Consider the following 18365-nt stretch of genomic DNA (forward strand, 5'->3'; position numbering starts at 1 on the left):
TGTTGTTGTTTGTTTGTTTGTTTGTTTGTGTTTGGGTGGCTTGTTTGTGCGTCTTGTTGTTGTCGCGACGACCACCACTGTGTCAAACCACTGAGTTGATGTTGATGCGCTTTGACTCACGTTCAGTCATGATATCACATCATCATCGTCATCAATAAACAAACAACATCGTCGCCATCATCATATCATGGTGGTCGTGGTCGTGTGAGTCGTAACACAACAACAGCAACAGCAACAGCAGCGGCACATCCGTGGAGGAGGTGATAAGACGCAATCCAACCCACAAAGACGCAAAAGGAAAGGACGACAACGCAAACGATTCCAAACAGCACGAGAAGAAGCAAGCGGCAAGAAAGGGAGCCAGCCCTCATGTGTACACACGCGCAACACACGCACACGCTCGCAAACGCGCAAACACACACACACACACACACACACACACACACACCACTTCACCATCATTGTATCATCGTATCCGCCATCATCGCATGTCGCAACAACACAGACAGTAGCAGAGCAGATCAAAAGCGGGAAAGGAAGCGAGTGAGGGTACGGGAAAGGAAAAAACCAGAACAGCTATGGTGGGGTCAGTTGGATAGTTGTCGTGAAGCAGGGAGAGAACGGGTGGTGCTGTCGATTATAACAGCGTACAGCAGCCCTTCTTCGCTGTTTCAGAGGACGAGGACGTGCCCTGGCAATCCAACAAGGTTTGAATGGCGCGGCACGTGAGTGAGAGCACGGGCGTCCAAGGAAACGCACGCATCCGCTCACAATTGCCACCTGTACACGCACGAAACACAAAGAACCTGACACAAGCACACAAGCACACACACACACATGTTCTCCAACACACACACGTGCGCGCACACATTCCAACACACACGCGCGCACACGCGCCACACACCAGCATGCAACAACGCGTGCAAACGTTACCTCCATGTCAATGTCAGCGTAGTCTGCACCGGCATCGTTGGCGCCTGGCTTTGCTGCTGTCGCGTGAGCACTGGCACCATTTGCGCCCTCGTTCTGATTCTTCTTGGACCCGTCACCACTGCTGCCAGTGTTGGCGTCGTTGTTGGTGTTCCCGCCTGTCTCTGATGAGACCGACTCCGCGAGCGGCGCCGGCGGCTTGCTCGATGAGCCCTGTGTAGGTGATTTGAAATATTGTGTTTGTGTTTGTGTTTGTGTTTGTTTGGGGTGGGAGTGGTGCCACATAGGCAAATGCAAAGGTGCGCGCGTGTGCATGCGGTGAGCATTGTGTGAGGGAGTGTCTGTCTGTCTGTCTGTCTGTGTGTGTGTGTGTCTGTGTGTCTGTGTGTCTGTGTGTTAGTCTGTGTGTCTGTGTGTCTGTGTGTCTGTGTGTCTGTGTGTGTGTGTCTGTCTGTCTGTCTGTCTGTCTGTCTGTCTGTGTGTGTCAAAGTCTACAGCAGTTGCCGATTGCACACTGGTTGCTGCTCGAGGGCAGCAAACCAGGACGCGTCACGCACCGCAAATTCGAGCGTTGCGTAGACAACGGGCTCGTAATGAACGCGCTTGTCCCGCTCAACCCATTCGCTCTCGCGTCGTGGCTTCTCATTAAACCGGATCTCAGCATACATCGACTGGCAACAGGGGACACAGCAAAGGGCGAGGGAGGGAAGCAGTCGTGGGATGGATGGATGCAAGAAGGGGGTGAAGTGAGGTGAGGGGAGGTGCATAAAGCCAGGAGGGAAGTTGGGGTGGTTGCAGTGGTGCACGTTGCACGCAGCAAGGGGGGGGGATGCTGAGGATGGGAACACAAAACGGCGTGCAAATAAAGATGCACAGGTACACCCAACACATGCACATTGTGGACACAACGAACGCAGCCAACACAGCAAACACAGCCAACACAACAGGTACGCCCGACACGACAGACATACGCAAGGCAGCGCAGCAACACGCACGCACCTCGGCGAGTTTTGCCTCCTGCTTGGCCTCGACCTTCTTGATGTCCGCACGGGAGATGGTCTTGCGCTTGATTGTGCTGTTTGGCGTGCGATTGTCACGACAATGATGGTGATGGTTGGTTGGGGGGGTGAGGATCGAAGAAGGGTGATGTGGTGCAGACTTGGAAGAGCAAACGATCACGCCCATGTAGGTACAGCAATGAGTGTGCAACCAAAGTATAGTATGGCTGATTGCGGCACCACGCAGATGCCACCACCACGACCATCACCATCACCATCACCATCACCACCATGATCATCATCAGGGCACCTTGCGCTGCGTGGCCTCATCTCCTGCAAGTCCTCGGCCTTGTTGTCCTTTGACGGCGACTGCGGCGATGGTGCAGCCACGCAGCAAACAGCAAGTGGAGGTAATGCACATGAGAAAGGGAAAGGGGCGAAAGGAGGAGACGCAGCAACAAACACACGCACGCACACGCACGCACACACAAAAAAAATGTACGCACGCACATGCACACACACACACACACACCGATCCCGTGTGCACGTGACTGGGAGGGCACCTCGATTGCGTTGATGGCGCGGATCATGGTGGGGTCCTCCGTCATGTGCAGTGGAGGCTCCTTGTGGCGGTTCAGCTTGTGGGGATCAGCCTTCGCCTTGGCAAGCTCACTCACAACCTTGTACTGCACGGCATGCACAGCGCGGGTTTTAGGGTGGGGAAGAGGTGAAGCAAGACAATGGTGAGAGTGAGTGCTGTACGGTCGCACAAGTGCCCCACACCCTCACACTCAAAACACATGCACTTTCACACACACACGCACACACACATGCACTTTCACACACACACGCACACACACACGCACGCACGCACGCACGCACGCACGCACGCACTCACACACAAACACACGCACAAACACTCAAGGAACCTGTTGGAAGAACGCCGCGTAGTGGAGAGGGGTGTTGAGTTCCTGGTCCTGTGCGTTGACATCTGCACCTTTGGCGATAAGCAGCTTGAGAGGTTCAATCCACCCGTTGCACGCCGCAACATGCACCTGTGCACCAACAGGCAAGCATACACACATGAGCACACATGACAAAGGGCCGTTGCACACGCCAACCAATTCGGCAGAACGAAGCACCTCCAGCAGCAACACACACACACACACACACACACACACACACAAACACACACACACACAAACACAAACACAAACACACAAACACATACACACAAACACACAAACACACAAACATGCACGCGCACACGTGTGTGAGCGCACCAGGGTTGCACCGTCTGCATCTGGCTCGTTGATGTCGTTGCCCTTCTCAATGACGGAGGAGACGTATTCCATAAAGTCATCGGCAGGTTTGCTCTTCAGCTGCTCGTGCTCCCCTTCGCTGATGCCTGTGGCAGGTACATGCAGGCGCACGGTACATGGTGGGTGTGTTGAAGCGACAGGCGACGGCGCAGGAAGGGTGCATGGGTGCGATTGGTGTGGCGCCAACAGAAGCACAGCGACCCCATACATGTATGTGTCATATGCACACAAACACAAACACACACAATACACACGCGTGTCGTATGCACACGGTACGTGCACTACACCAGCTGACTCCCGGGCTCACGCCACGATTGCATCGCCACCACCGACAAGAGCAGCGCCGCAGCGACCGACCTGCTTTCTCCATCTCGGCCAAGAGAAGATCCCGCACTTTGTCTTCGTCAGCCAAGTCGATGGCAAGCTCACCATCCGCCGTCACTGTTGTTGCACACATACACACACATGCACGTGGGTGGGACCCTGCGTTATCGCGGTGCACAGCACACACACACACACATCACGCGAACTCACAACACACAAGCTCGCACGCACATACTCACAACACTCACAATACATGCACAGCACACACCACCACAAAACAACGCCACACCTGCTCTGAGATCAGCGCCGTTGTTGATGAGGAGACGGGCGATACGCCACTGCCCGCACGCGGCGGCCGTGTGCAGCGGTGTCCACCAGTCCATGTCCTGACACCCAATGCCATCGCGACAGTGGTGGTGATGGTGGTGGTGTTTGTTGGGAGTGTTTTGTGATGGTGCTCATGTGTGAGCGTACAGTAACAGGGATGTGCGCTGTGGAACGAGAACATGGTGGTGGGGCAGTGGCCAACACGGGGAGACTGGCTTTTCACTCCAAACATGTGCACACACACACACACGCACGCACACACACACACACACACACACACACACAAAATGCCGACGTACTCTTGCGTTGACGTGCGCGCCCGATCTGACAAGCAACGTGGCCACCTTCACTGACCCTTCGATGCATGCCTTCAACATGGAAAGCCAATGCCAACGGGGTGAGAAGGTGCAGTGGTGAAGCGAACAGTAGCACGAGTCGTGGTGACCAACCATCAGGCGCACACGCGCGCGTGCGTGGGACGTGATCTCGCGCAGGCCCACATGGCCGCACATACGCAAAGCTCCACACACACACACACACACACACACACACACACACACACACACACACACACACACACACACACACACACACACACACACACACACACAGCTCATGCGTGTTTGCTTACCGTGTGAAGTGCGGTGACACCTTCAGCGTTGCTCGAGTTTACGTCCGCGCCCTGGTCGATCAGCTCTTGCACTGCAAGCACAAACAACCACAACGCAACAACAGTGAGCCCATGCAAGCCACGCACACAAGCCACGCACACAAGCCACGCACACAAGCCAAGTGTGTGTTCAGTCAAGGCCATTCCCTGTTCCCCGTGAAGATTGCAGGGTACACACGTTCATCAATCTCATTGGTGAGGCTGGCATCGGCAGCAGTGCTGAGGAACACGGGTGTCGCTTCAAAATCCACCTGCCAAATGAAATTCAAACAAGCGTCGGTAAGCGAGGGTATCACGGAATGAGCATCAAAGGGCCCTGCCAGACCAAGAACGTTGCGCGTTGCCCTTGTGGGATTGCAAGCATGCATGTTGGCTCTGGTGGCATTACTCAGAGGGTGTGGAATGCACCCACGAGGAGACACACACATACACACACACGCACGTACACACACACACGCACACGTACTCACACACACACACACGCAAGACGGCTTGGGTGAAATGGGAGGAGGAGAAAGACAAGACAGCAGCTGACCTTGACGGCGTCTCTGTCCTTTGTTAATTGAGCAGGGTCATATGTGAATTCCAGCTCCTTGCCCTGATGGTTCACAAACACTGTTGGTTCTCCCGCAAGGTACTTCTCCAGCCGATCCAGCTGTTCCTTGCGGCCTTGCTTGGCCGCCTCAAGCGCATTCATCTTTCCCGTTCTTCTCTCCTTCTTCTGCTTCTTGAGTCAAGGTGAGAGCGATGTTGGGGTGTCTGCCGAGGCGATGGATGGCTGGGCGGTGGGGTGAGCGGCTGGGCGTGGTTGTTGTTTGGCTGTTGTTGTGCGCGGTGCTTGGTTGTTCCCATCTGGTTGCACAACAGCGCCGAAATATTGGTGGAAACATCATCCAATTTTCTTACACAAAAGCCGTACACGCGCAAAACACAACCAGACGCAGCTGTTGTATGTGCGTGCCACGATCTCCATCCACACACACACACAAACCCAAGCACAACATGGTGGTGTGTTGTGGAGGCTGTTTGTTGTTGTTCATGCTGTTGTTGCGAGTTGTTCTTGTGGTTGCAGGTGACTCTTGCTGATTGTCGACGAGCCAATGATGGAAACCACCACCACTGATATGAAACAGAAAACACCATGAAGACGATGTATTAAACGCACAAGCACAAGCCACACAGACAAGCACCCACAAGACACAGGCACACGCACGGGTGCACACGGAGTATGGGATATGTGTCTCTGTGTTACGAGGAGATGTTGATGTTGAACGGGTCATTCTCCCCTGGCGGGACGATGATCTTGTCCTTGGGCAACAGCTCAACAGGCAGCGTTGGGATGGGGAGGAAGCTGGGCGGCTTGTACATGGCATCACGAATCTTCACAATCGACTGCAGGTGTTGGGAGGAATGGGGAGGAAGGGGAAGAGCAGAAGGAGAGGGCGTAAACGTGTGTGTGTGTGTGTGTGTGTGAGTGCACAGACGAGAGGGGAAACGTACGGTACATGTGTGTTGGGGCGTGTGTGTGTGGATGCGAGGATGAAAGGGATAAAGCACACGTGCGATGGATGGAATAGCAGAATCAGGGAATTCCTTGAGTGGGCTTGCATACATGACAGGTGTTCGACGCAGAACACCCCAAGCCTGTTGTTGTCGTTGTTGGTGTTGTTGCAACTTACGTTCTTAGCGCCAGGGGCAGAGCCGACCACATACAGGAGGTTGTAACGCGTATCAATCTGGTACACCTGTGCACAGAGGAAGACAATCACAGAAACAACACGTGCATGTCAATCACATTGCGATACAAGCATGCATACGCACGCACACACAAGTACCCATACGCACATGAAACAGCAAGCAGAACAGCGCCACGCCCAACATGGACTGGCTGCCGCTGAGTCTCATGAGTGCATTGTATCGCGCACACAATGCCTCACCTGCAGGCCGAACTGGTACCGCTTGACGCCTCCCATGCGCCCTTCCATGCGCTTGCCTTTCCACACGCGTCCAGGATCCTGTCATCGTTGCCAAGGAGAAGAGCCACGTAAGGGAATGCGAATGTGTGCGTGTGCGTGTGTGTGCGTGTGTGTGTGTGTGTGTGTGTGTGTGTCTGTCTGTCTGTCTCTGTCTCTGTCTCTGTCTGTGTGTGTGTGTGCGTGTACGTGTGTACGTGTGTGTGTGTGTACGTGTGTGTGTATGCGCGCTTGGCGTGGGGAGTAGTGCCAAGCAAGTTGTGGTAAGGCGAGCAAAGCGCGGTATTGGATGGAAGAGCGCGGGTCAGCACCCAACACCCATATGCACCAACACGCTTTTGCCAACTGACCTGACCGCCACCGAGACCACCGGCTTTTCTGTGCGTGAGTGTCACACCATGCGATGCAGGCATGCCCTTGAAGTTGTGCCTCTTCATGACACCCTGGAACCCTTTGCCAATCCTGACAAGGACAAAGCAGGCGACGGGTGAACGTGTGTGTGTGTGTGCGTGCGTGCGTGCGTGCGTGCGTGCGTGTGTGTGTGTGTGTGTGTGTGTGTGTGTGTGTGTGCGTGCGTGCGTGCGTGCGTGCGTGCGTGCGTGTGTGTGTGTGTGTGTGTGTGTGTGCGTGCGTGCGTGCGTGTGTGCGTGCGTGCGTGCGTGCGTGTGTGTGTGTGTGTGTGTGTGTGTGTGTGTGTGTGTGTGTGTGTGTGTGTGTGTGTGTGAGGATGTCACACATAGGGAATGATAAGCCAACCAGCTAGCTAGCCAGCCAAGTCCCCCTCCACAACCAGACGCGTGAATATGCAAGGCACCCTTACGTTACGCCTTGGACGTCCACATATTGCCCGGGAATGAAGTGCGAGCAGGAGATGTGTGTGCCTGTATCGGCGAGGCGCAGTGCATGATGCCGCACACAATGTAAGCCAACATTGAATCCATTGAGTGAATGCAAGCAACGGAAAGAATGGCACACGCAAGCGAAAAACAAACACGTGCAAGCCGGAAGGCGCATACGCAAGAAGAAAGGTACACGCACACGCACTCACAAGCACACAAACACACACGTACGCACACAAACACACGCGTACGCACACACACACGTACGCACACAGACACACACGTATGCACACAGACACACACATGTACGCACACGTACGCACACACACCGATGGGAAGGATGCAGTCCTCGGTCACACGAAACTCGGCAACGTGCTGTTTAGGCGGCAACTTGTGCTTCCTGAACTGGCCCAGAACAGGCTTCTTGACCTTGCGCGGCTCCAGGTTCACGGCGCCCAACCTCATTGCGCTGTACCCATCCCGGTCCACCGTCTTGTGCTCAACAACCTGCAAATCCTCAATCTAACACGAGCAGCGTGATGATGACGGAACGGCCAGTGGTGTGCGGGTGAACAATCCGATAGGATGCTGCAATTTGCACACACACGCACACACAGTCATGCACACGCACAACACACACACGCACGCACACGCACGCACACGCACGCACACGCACGCACACGCACGCACACGCACGCACACGCACGCACACGCACGCACACGCACGCACACGCACACAGGAATCGACTGGCGCACCTGGAATGCTGTGAGAGGGACACGTTCACCCCACAATGTGAACGTCTGTGTCATGCCCAGCTTGCGTGCGAGGATGCCCGTGCGCTTCGTTTCCGCAGCGTTGTAAGAGCGCAGGCTGTTGTGCAGGTGGGAGGGGGCAATACGCATGCAAACATCAGCATACACGTGGCACTGAAGAATGAGCGCACTCCTCGACGAATGCGGCACGCCTTGTAGCCTCTCACACGCTCAAAGACACCCCATCACACAAGTGTGTATATGAGCACGCCACCGCCACTACAACCACACTCACTCACATACAGAATCACACTCCCACTCACACCCGCACTCACACCCACACTCACACTCACACACTCACACTCACACACAGTATCACATGAGAAGTACACGCACTATTTTGCGATGGCTGCCGTGCGCTCATCGTGCTCTCCCTCTGCTGCATCTGCGCTGCTGTCAAGGGCCACCCTCGTTGTGCTCAGAAACCGGCCTTGCCTCGCCACCACAGCTGCCAGTCGCGGCAGCACCTGCCTCTGCACCGCCACCACCATTCTCAGCTTTTGAATGTCTCTCTCTCTCTCTCGTGTTGTCGCTGGCCAACAATGTGGTTGTGGAATATTCGCCATATCTTTCTTCTGCCAATATGGCGGGAACGTTTGAAGCAGCAGATGCGGCGGAGAAGCACTGCTGTGGCATCATGACGGGTTGGGGCCAGCAAGCAACCTGAACGTGTGCATGAGTGTGTGCATGAGTGTGTGCATGTGTGTGTGTGTGTGTGTGTGTGCATGTGTGTGTGTGTGTTTCCAAAGTCCCCGCCAATCAATGGCAGTGAACACCTGACACGTCCACTTGATCACATTTGGTTTTGGCGGTCATTTGCCTTGGTCGTAAGAGGCGCTGGATGCAGGTACGCGGTGGTGTGTGTGTGTGTGTGTGTGTGTGTGTGTGTGTGTGTGTGTGTGTGTGAAAGTTTGTGTTTGTGCTGGTACTTCATCTCCTGCTGTTTCCCTTGTTGTGAGCACTAACCAAGCTCATGCCTGTGCGTGTCTGTGTGAGTGTGGTTGTTCTTCTTTCGGTCACTTTGCGCATATGTGTGCCCTGTGTACTCACATGCTCTCACCACTTGGCTTACACGCTCGCATTTTCCGGAATCGTGTTGCTCCTCCTTCGCTCTTACAGTGAACAACAAACGGCGACGACGACGACGACGACAACAACAACAACAACAACAACAACAACAACAACAACAACAACAACAACGCCTTGGTTATCTCCACACCTTCAAGACATAGGCAAGCATGACGCTGGGACAGGAGATTGACATCATCTCAATTCACATGCGGGATACGGTCGCACTGGGTGCGGTGGTTGCCTGCGCGTGCTTGCTGCTCTACACACTCCTCCTTCGGAGAACAAGCTCAGCCACCAGGCATGGCACCCGCAACCCTCAAACCAAGGAAGAATGGACACAGCAGCTCTTGGTTCGTATTCGGCCCTTGCACCTCTATGCTTCTTGTCCTGCAATGCTGCTTGGTGGCTGTCAATTGCAGCTCATGCCAACAACGTATGAGATGCTTGTTTCTTTCATCGTTGGCGCCACTTTTCAAAACCGTGTGGCCTGTTTGAACCCAAGCATTTGCACCACCACTTTGCCGCCCGCCATCGCGTGTGGCCTGCCGCCTTCATTTCCAAGATACACACACACAGACACACAGACAGACACACACACACACCTATGTGTTCGTTGCAACTCTGCGTTTGCTCGCCCGTTTTTAACCTCTGTTGGACCAACAGGATGCTTGTTTCGCTTGCGACTTTGAGCTGGTTGAGAAGGCGCTTCAAAACGGCGCAGATGCGACAGCTATGACCGCCCATTTTGAAGATGGTGAGATGTTGTTTGCTTCTAGTGATTCACGTCAAGTTTCTCGCGCCAGAAACGGCTGTCACATGCAACCTTGCAACGCGCTGGCTTGCTTGCTCGGTGAAAGCCCTGTGCATATACATCTGTGTGCAAGTATGTACGTATGCGTGTTTTGTATGTGTGCATGTGCACATGTGTATGTGCATGTGTGTACATGTACACGAGTGTATACAGATGCACCTTCATCGCTGACCCGTGCCTCAATCTGCTTGACGATAACGTGTGCTATTCCACTTCATATGCAGCGCCAGTGTTGATTGTTTCGCAGGCGTGCCGCTACAGCAGTCTGGACCAGACTCAGGAGCCGTTCAAATTGCTTGATCTGCTGTTGGCCCACGGCGCAGACATCAACGCGCAAAACTACCGCGGCCACACGGTGAGTCATTGTGACAGATGTTACACATTACATTACGAACGAACAGGTGGGAGTTTGGATTTGAAAAAAGAGACGAACAGCTTGCATGAACCTTGCTGTGCAGCCGCATTTACACAATACACATTTACACATCCTCACATTCTCACAAAGCACGTTCGCACATTCACACATTCACACATGCTCACACCGTCACATCCTCACATCCTCACACCTACAATCCCACACACACACACACACACACACGCAGGCCCTGTCACAAGCGGCCAGCCGAGGTGACGAGAGCATGGTTGAGTACCTGTTGGAGCACGGCGCTGAGCGAGCTGTGAAGAACAGGCTCGGCGCTTCTCCGCGCCGCGTTGCGCGTGCACAGGGCCACACCAAGGTCGCCCGCATGCTGGAGTACTAAGCCTGGTCGCAGCTGCGCTGCCCACGTACGTTTCACTCCCCTCAAGAAACACCGCCCAAGAACAACGTACACCAAGATGCAGAGCACTCTCAGCCACGTCACGTCACATTGCATCAACTGTCTCTTTGTCTGTTGTCAATGCCCATGCTTTTATCGACAGCTGATGCACTGCATGTGTACAACCGTGCAAAGAGGGGTGAACAGCCCTGAAATCATCCATCACACTACCAAAACGACAAATACACAGACTCAAAGAAAGTGGCAGGTTCACCGCGAAAGAAGCAATCATGGACAGATGACGCTCACATTATGCACAAGCACACGAGCACAGGAGAAAACGCCTTGGGGGAATGAGAGAATGGCACAGATGACACAGAGAAACGCATGGGGGGCTGCTTCACGTGTACACATGCAAATATGAATCAGTTTGGTGACACAAGCTCGCTCTCGCGCTCGGTACCACTATGATTGGTGGCTGCGGCTGCCACGTGTCGCTTCTGGTACTGCAGTGCACACAGTTTGTACAGCGCCCGCGTTGCATGGTGGAGAACACCGCACAGCTCGCTTGTGCAGTCGTTGGTGGCCTGCCAAAGACACGCGCCACAGTGTGCATATGCGTGTGTATGTGCGTGTGTGTGTGTGTGTGTGTGCGTGTGTGTGTGTGTGTGTGAATACAACTGTCTGCAGCAGGAACAGCACCCATACGCGCGCAAATACACCGGCGAATGCAAACAAAGGCAAAAGGGGAATGCGCGCAACAAACCGAGCACGCAAAACCGAGCACGCAGCAGCCACCACTACAAAACCGCCCACCAACCTTGAGAGTGCTGCGTAGGCGATCTGCGCCTTGCAGCAGCTCCTGGGGGCGAACGTTCGCATCAAGCACAGCACCAAGTGCTGCGACACGCGACTGCGCCTCCCTCAGGGCAGCAGCAATGTCAGGGCTGGCCTCCGCCGCCACGCCACGCAGTGCAAGCTGGCGCGAGCGAACTTCCAGTGCCGTCAACACCCCACTGAACGAGGCATGGTATACAACGGGCAAGATAACACAACCTTCAGAGTGAGAAAGAGCGCAGCACAACCATCATGCTTTGCGTGTGTGTGTGTGTGTGTGTGTCTGTGTCGCTCTGTGTGTGTGTCTCTGTGTGTGTGTCTGTGTGTCTCTGTGTGGCTGTCTGGCTGTGTGTGTGTGTGTGTGTGTCTGCAGCCGAATGACATGAAATACACAACTCAAAAATACAACACACACTCACTGCAATGTCTGCTGAAGCTTCGACATAGCACCAGGCTCCGGTAAACGTTTGGCCTGACACACACGCGTAATCACAAGCGTGAGCAATGAGCAACGTTAGGCGGTCACAATGATACATTGCAGCCACGCTGCGTACACACGACACAACAAGCACACAATCCACGTGCACCACACACGTACACTTCACACAACACACACGTACACTCCACATGACAGGCACACATACCAGCGTGCGTGCTGCTGTGTCGACAGAGGCGTGTGCAGTCGCGGTTGCCTTGGTGACTGCAAGGCGTGTCACTTGCTGCTGAAGGCGCCCTGATTCATCACACACGTGCACGCAGCAAACATTGCACCGATAGCAACATCAGAATCACCTTCCATGCGCATCCACGCTGCAAGCGCAAGCGCGCACAACAAGCACGGCGGCAGCGATACCACATCCATGCAGGCAACAACATGCACTTCCCCCGCCCCACACAGACATACACACATACACACATACACACATACACACATACACACACATACAAACACACAATCTTCGTCCCATGCACACCAAGCACACGCACAGAACATGCATGCAGCAGCGCAACCACAAAGCATGACTTACCAACGTGGGATGCAGCCGTGCGAATGGCCTGCGTTGCCATCTGCTCCTGCTTGTGCATGGAGCGTTCTTGCAACGCAGCAATGTACATCCACTGCAAGAGATACGCGCGTGTGTGCAAGTTGCGCGCAACAGCAGACTCGTCCCCGACACCATGTGCTGCTATACCTGATGCGGATATCGACGTTGCCCTGCCACCACTACCACTGCCGCCGCGTCGTGTTGACCGACGGCTGCCCGACACCACATGCTGCGGTTTGGTCCTCACACCAGCAGCCGTGTGCTGCGATCGCTGCTGCTGCTGCTGCTGCTGTTGTTGTTGTTGTTGTTTTGCAGCTGCGGTAGAGGCACCAGCAGGCGTGGCGCTTTCCCGGCCCCGTTGTTCTTGTTCGCCTTCACGTGCCGCTCTCGCTGCTGATGCTGCTCCTCGTGCTGTTCTTGCTGCGGTCGTGCGTGTGTCTGTCTTCGATGCCACGTCCTTGGTCAGCGGCTGCCGGCCCCTCGTTGATGAGGAGTGAGGGAGAGAAACACGTCGCACGCCGCTGGGTCTGTTTGCCCCACTCCCTGCTGCCAACGCTGACGATGACAAGGGCACGCGCGCTCGCTGTGATGACGACGATGATGACGAAGGTGCTGGTGCTCGCTTCGTGGTGGGCTGGTGTGTCTGTCGTGCTGCTGCTGATGCCGCTTGTGTGCGTGCGCTTGTGCTGGCGCGACGTGCGCTGACCATAGACGCGTTCTGGCTGGCGGGCTGGAAGCATGCAAACGATGGTGCAAATTGCATGAGTGTCACCATGTGAGAGCAGCACGAGCGCGGAAATTGAGAGAGTTCGTGTTGTCAACATCCATCAGCGATGCCATCGATGGACTTTCTGTTTGCACACGGCAATGCCACTTCTGGAAACAGCTCCTCCCTAACGAACCTTCGTGGAGCTCATGTAACGTGACTGGACAGGGCGCGTCTTCAGCTTTGCCCGGCGCGGTTTCGCCGCGTCTGGTGCTGCGCAGTGCAACAGCCGTGACGGCAAACAAACAGCGATGCAATTGGTAAGATGCACAGAGGCAGCAGTTGATGTTAAGTGGAAAGCACAACGCAGATACAAACCCGCACAAAGATATAATAAACCGCACAGATGCAAAACTCCACAACGAAAAGGGCATGCACCGCGTTGACGAACGCGTGCCCGCGTTCGAGAACAACCCCCATTGCTGTTCTTCGCGCGAGCAGACCTTGATTGGCTGTTTGGGATGCGTCACTTGGTCCACGCGAGGAACGACGGTGCGGCTGCCGGGGCTGCTGCTGGGCTGCTGGTTGCGTTGTGAACTGCCGCTGAGCGTTCTCGCCGTCAGCTTGGCCTTGACCGCCCACAATCTCGCTCAAGTTGGCATCATCCAGACGATCAAACGCAGGGAGTACATCGTCTCCGTGGAACCGCAGCATGGGTTCATCAGTCAACTGCACAGGTGTACACAGGGTATGTGTGGGTGAGTGGGGTTGAAGTACTCAGTGGAAAAACAAAATACAAGTCCACTGTGTACGAGCGCAGGGCGCTTGCACAACAATGGTGTGCCTATCCAGCATAGCACATCATTAGCATGCGCACGCACGCGTGTCCCCCCCCCCCCCACACACACACACACGTACACGCACGCGCACACACGCATGCATGCACACACACACGCACGTACACACACACACACACGCATGCACACGTACACGCACGTACACGTACACACGCGCGCACACGCTGCACAAACCTTGGGTTGTTCCGGCGTGGCTTGAGGGGCATGGCGACGAGGCAGCTCCACGCCGCTCGTGGCTGTGTCTGCTGACAACTCTGACAGCGCTGATGCTGGTCGCGGGGTACTGGATTCAACTGGTGGTCCACCGCGGCCACTGAAGGGAGATTCCTCGGGGACACGCGCCCGCACCGACGACGAACCCGGCCTGCTTCATATTCAAAGCAAGCACAACCCATGTCACTGGTCGTGTAAGTCTTCATGCCTTCAACCTTGTCTGACAAAACGCAATCCAAACGCAATGCTGCAGACACAAGACACACACAGAGGAGTCACGCCCAACTATGCATTCGATCTCCTGCACCTGAGCGTGGGAGAGGCATTGGCATCGACGTTATGTAACCGTTGCCGGTGTGGTTCTCTTGGGTCTGCAACAGAACCTACTCGGCTGTACAGGTGCCGCTTATCCATCCTTTGAAGGACAAAGAACACACGCGCGCGCGTACAAGGTACAAATAGAAGAAGCACAGGAACTCGCCAAACCCAAGCGACAGCAGCAACACGGACGATGACGGGGTTCGGAAGATGTTCAAAGTTGACTGGGTGTGTGTGTGTGTGTGTGTGGGGTGTGTGTGTGTGTGGGTTTCAGTGGTGTGAGGGATGCAGCAGTGCTGTTGGGCTGCTGTTGGCCGTTGTAAGGAAGTTCGGAAGATGGTATGAAGATATACACAATTATCGTTGCCGGAGGTCTGCCGCGCACTTTTCAAAACAATGAATTCGCGTGATGGAGGCGATCCACGTCGCCGCGCGTGGCCATGCGCATGGGCCTGCGCAACACGGGAAAGGCACCACGTGCAGGAAGCACGCGATTCGTGTTGCCATGGTCCACGCATGCCACCAAGTGTACTGGAGCACTAGGAATTCGCCATTCAACACGCACCAAGCTGCCCCACCACATTCCCACAACATCAGCACTCTTCCACTGCAAGACTGCACACCACTTGCCCACTGGCGCCTGTCAGAAGAAGTGTGCACAACACTTGAGGGCAAACAGAAGACACTGCTCAGCAACACGCGCTTGTCAAGCAGCGCATATACGCACTACCCCAGCCCCTTTCCCGATCCCAAGGATACGCATTGCTGGGTAACCCGTGGCAATGTCACGCCCCATGCTTTTGCAAGCGGTGGTGGTCGCAGACTCCTACAACAAACGGTAAGACGCACGGCAACAGCGGTGCAGGGGTGATGCTAATATACACGCAGAAGCATGGACAGCGCTGTACTTGGTATCAGTACAGTTCACTGCGACTTGCAGCGTTCAGTCGTCTTCACAGCTGTACCTGTGCGCTGACCAAGTGCTTGAACAAACGAGCGCCGGTCATACGCGTTGCACAACTCCACATGTTTGTCCACGACCTCACCACTCACCATGTGCGGCCTTCCTGGCTCCTCTATACGTGTGTATGTATGTGCATGCGGCTGTTTCTCTCTTTCTGTCTCTGTCTCTCTCTGTCTCTGTCTGTCTCTCTCTTTCTCCCTCTCTCTCTCGGTCTCTCTCTCTGTCTCTCTCTCTTTCTCTCTCTCTCTCTCTCTCTTCTCTCTGTACACTTGTCAAAGGTTTGAGCCGTTGACACAGCAGACGCCACGCGCGCTCCTGCCTTTGTGCAACGTGCCACTCATCGACTATGTGCTGAAGTTTCTCCACTCAAATGACATTCAGGACGTCGTCGTTGTCGTGCGAGCTCACGCCGACCAGATCCAAGTATGAACGAAATTAAAGAACAAGCCACATGTCTTGAAGTTGTGCTGCACAGTCGTGGACGCCTGCAAATGCGTGTACGCTCATCAAACACTTCATACCTGTGCTATTCAACAGGAGCATTTGGAGCACGCACGCTCGCAGTTCAAGTCCATGAAGCTCACGTGCGTCGTCAGCCAAGGCAGCCACAACTTTGGTGACGCCCTCCGCGACTTGGAGACGCGCAAAATCATCAACTCACACTTCATCCTGGTTGGTCGGAACGACGCGCGCGTGCCTCTGTGCCAGGCCGTTGGGGCATAGAAACAAGCATGCGTGTAAAAAAGTGTACATGTGTGTGTGTGTGTGTGTGTGTGCCATTGCTGTAAGGGTATTGGAGTGTAATCAACAAACAAGCTGGAACGCTGACCATCTGTGCGCGCCGGTGTGTTCAGGTGACGAGCGACATCGTGTCCAACTATGACCTGCGTCCTGTCATCGAGGAGCACATGTGAGTGGACTGCACCGCACGTGTCATCATCGCCACCATCACCATCATCATCTGCTGGTGCAAGCACATTCACATGCACGTGTTTAACACACAACACACAACGTACACACAACGTACACACAACGCACACACAGCACACACTCCGCACACAGAGCATACAGAGCACAGGCCTTCTTTGTGGTTTTGTTCACCTCTTGCTTGCTTTGTGTTGTGTGTCTGCACGTTTGTCACAGTGCGCGTGCGGACAAGGACAAAGACTGCCTGATGACAATGCTCATGACGCAGTGCGATCACGAGCATCCAGTGCGCAGCATCGAGGAGGACACGTTTGTTGTGGTGGACTCTGAGGACAACAGGTGTGTTGTTGTTGTTGTTGTTGTTGTTGTTGTTGTTGTTGTTGTTGTGTGTTTGATTGTGTGTGATTGTGTGTGACTGTGTGTGCTTTTGTGTGCTTTTGTAGGAGGCGGTCGTCTGTGTGCATCCGTCCGTGTGCATGTGCGCGTGGCTGTGTGCGTATCCGTGTGCCTGTGGTTTTATGTCTCTGTTACTCTCTGTGCGCATCCGTTCGTGTGTGTGTGTGTGTTGTCGGGTTGGTTGTGCCTGCAGACTGCTGATGGGTTGCAATCATGCGGCCTTGCCTGTAATGTGTACACTTGTTTGCTGTTCTTCTTGGTACTGCTGCTACACACTGAATGCTGACTGCTGACTGCTGACTGCTGAACGCGTGCACAGGCTGCTGTACCTGGATAGCCCCGAAGACGGCCACATCCGCGTTCCCTTGGTGCGTGTGTGTGCATGTGTACCTGTGGATGTGCACATGTGTGAATGGATGTGCATGTGTGCACAAGAACATGTGCATGTGTGTGTGTGCATGTGCATGTGTGCACAAGAACATGTGCATATGCATGTGTGCGTGTACGTGTGCCTGATTTTGTTGTACACATGCGTTGCATGTTATACTTTTGTGTGTTTCCTGGTGTCAGGATCGTGTGATGGAGCGAAAGCAGGTGCAGCTGCGGTACGACTTGGTACAGAGCCACATCTTCATCTGCACTCCGCTGGTGAGCTGCTCTGGCTTTTGCATTTTCATTGTGTGACAGCATGTACACTGTCAGTGGCTGCCGATTGTTGGTATTGTATCATTGTGCATGTGTGGTATACGACGAGGCATGCTGCGTGTCGTGTTTGGATTGTAGCTGACATGCAATGTGCGCTATGTACGTGTGTGCGTGTGTGTGTGCGCAATATGTGTGTGTGTGTGTGTGCGTGCATGTGCTCTTTTGTGCATGAGCAGATGCTGATGCAGTTCCATGACAACTTTGACTACGCGAGCGTGTTTGATCTGATCCGCGGCGTCATCGACAACGAAGACGTCAGTGATAGCCGTTGCTGATTCGTTTGTGCTGCGTGTGCTGTGTGCTGCGTGTGTGTGTGTGCTGCGTGCGCGCGCGCGTGTGTGTGTGGATACTTCATGAGCACTTGCATGTGTCCTCTGTCCCTGTCTGTCATTTTGTGGTGCGCGACACGTCTGCGAGTTTGCTCAGTACGCCTGATTGACGTGCCGTTGACATGCCACCACGTGGATGCACACTGTGCAGATTGTTGGGTACAAGATCCACACGGCTGTGTCGCCCAAGTTCTATGCGACGCGGTGCGCAAACCTGACGTCGTAGGATGC

The 18365-nt window shown here is 54.5% G+C and overlaps 6 protein-coding genes across 6 annotated transcripts; 3 read left to right on the forward strand and 3 right to left on the reverse strand.

Annotated features, from left to right (window-relative positions):
• Positions 1–103: 103 nt before the first annotated feature.
• PTSG_03747 (uncharacterized protein) lies at positions 104–5450 on the reverse strand. The gene is made up of 14 exons (XM_004995413.1): positions 5107–5450; positions 4750–4822; positions 4533–4603; positions 4201–4269; positions 3864–3960; positions 3608–3691; positions 3212–3336; positions 2858–2983; positions 2492–2614; positions 2239–2297; positions 1930–2005; positions 1488–1601; positions 934–1143; positions 104–691 (listed from the first exon to the last, which is right to left on the reverse strand). The coding sequence occupies exons 1-14, from the start codon at positions 5266–5268 to the stop codon at positions 638–640; spliced, it is 1443 nt and encodes a 480-aa protein (XP_004995470.1). The 5' UTR covers positions 5269–5450; the 3' UTR covers positions 104–637.
• Position 5451: 1 nt separating this feature from the next.
• PTSG_03748 (uncharacterized protein) lies at positions 5452–8687 on the reverse strand (the record flags this gene model as incomplete). Its single annotated transcript, XM_004995414.1, has 8 exons — positions 5452–5963; positions 6251–6316; positions 6509–6586; positions 6895–7006; positions 7365–7425; positions 7713–7905; positions 8140–8254; positions 8533–8687. 8 exons carry the CDS (start codon positions 8685–8687, stop codon positions 5820–5822), a joined length of 924 nt encoding a protein of 307 aa, XP_004995471.1. The 3' UTR covers positions 5452–5819.
• Positions 8688–9434: 747 nt separating this feature from the next.
• PTSG_12071 (uncharacterized protein) lies at positions 9435–9956 on the forward strand (the record flags this gene model as incomplete). Its single annotated transcript, XM_004995415.1, has 1 exon — positions 9435–9956. One exon carries the CDS (start codon positions 9435–9437, stop codon positions 9954–9956), a length of 522 nt encoding a protein of 173 aa, XP_004995472.1.
• Positions 9957–9999: 43 nt separating this feature from the next.
• Positions 10000–10839, forward strand: PTSG_12072 (uncharacterized protein; the record flags this gene model as incomplete). Its single annotated transcript, XM_004995416.1, has 3 exons — positions 10000–10021; positions 10303–10433; positions 10681–10839. The coding sequence occupies 3 exons, from the start codon at positions 10000–10002 to the stop codon at positions 10837–10839; spliced, it is 312 nt and encodes a 103-aa protein (XP_004995473.1).
• A 262-nt stretch (positions 10840–11101) lies between these two features.
• PTSG_03750 (uncharacterized protein) lies at positions 11102–15196 on the reverse strand. The gene is made up of 9 exons (XM_004995417.1): positions 14803–15196; positions 14457–14646; positions 13929–14154; positions 13622–13698; positions 12702–13449; positions 12318–12406; positions 12093–12145; positions 11657–11852; positions 11102–11423 (listed from the first exon to the last, which is right to left on the reverse strand). The coding sequence occupies exons 1-9, from the start codon at positions 14907–14909 to the stop codon at positions 11262–11264; spliced, it is 1848 nt and encodes a 615-aa protein (XP_004995474.1). The 5' UTR covers positions 14910–15196; the 3' UTR covers positions 11102–11261.
• On the forward strand, positions 15188–18360 carry PTSG_12073 (uncharacterized protein; the record flags this gene model as incomplete). Its single annotated transcript, XM_004995418.1, has 9 exons — positions 15188–15651; positions 16056–16200; positions 16315–16449; positions 16632–16687; positions 16921–17043; positions 17420–17468; positions 17671–17748; positions 17982–18059; positions 18286–18360. The coding sequence occupies exons 1-9, from the start codon at positions 15596–15598 to the stop codon at positions 18358–18360; spliced, it is 795 nt and encodes a 264-aa protein (XP_004995475.1). The 5' UTR covers positions 15188–15595.
• Between the last annotated feature and the right edge of the window lie 5 nt (positions 18361–18365).

This window comes from Salpingoeca rosetta (genome assembly GCF_000188695.1).
Source record: "Salpingoeca rosetta unplaced genomic scaffold supercont1.8, whole genome shotgun sequence".
Taxonomy (NCBI): Eukaryota; class Choanoflagellata; order Craspedida; family Salpingoecidae; genus Salpingoeca; species Salpingoeca rosetta.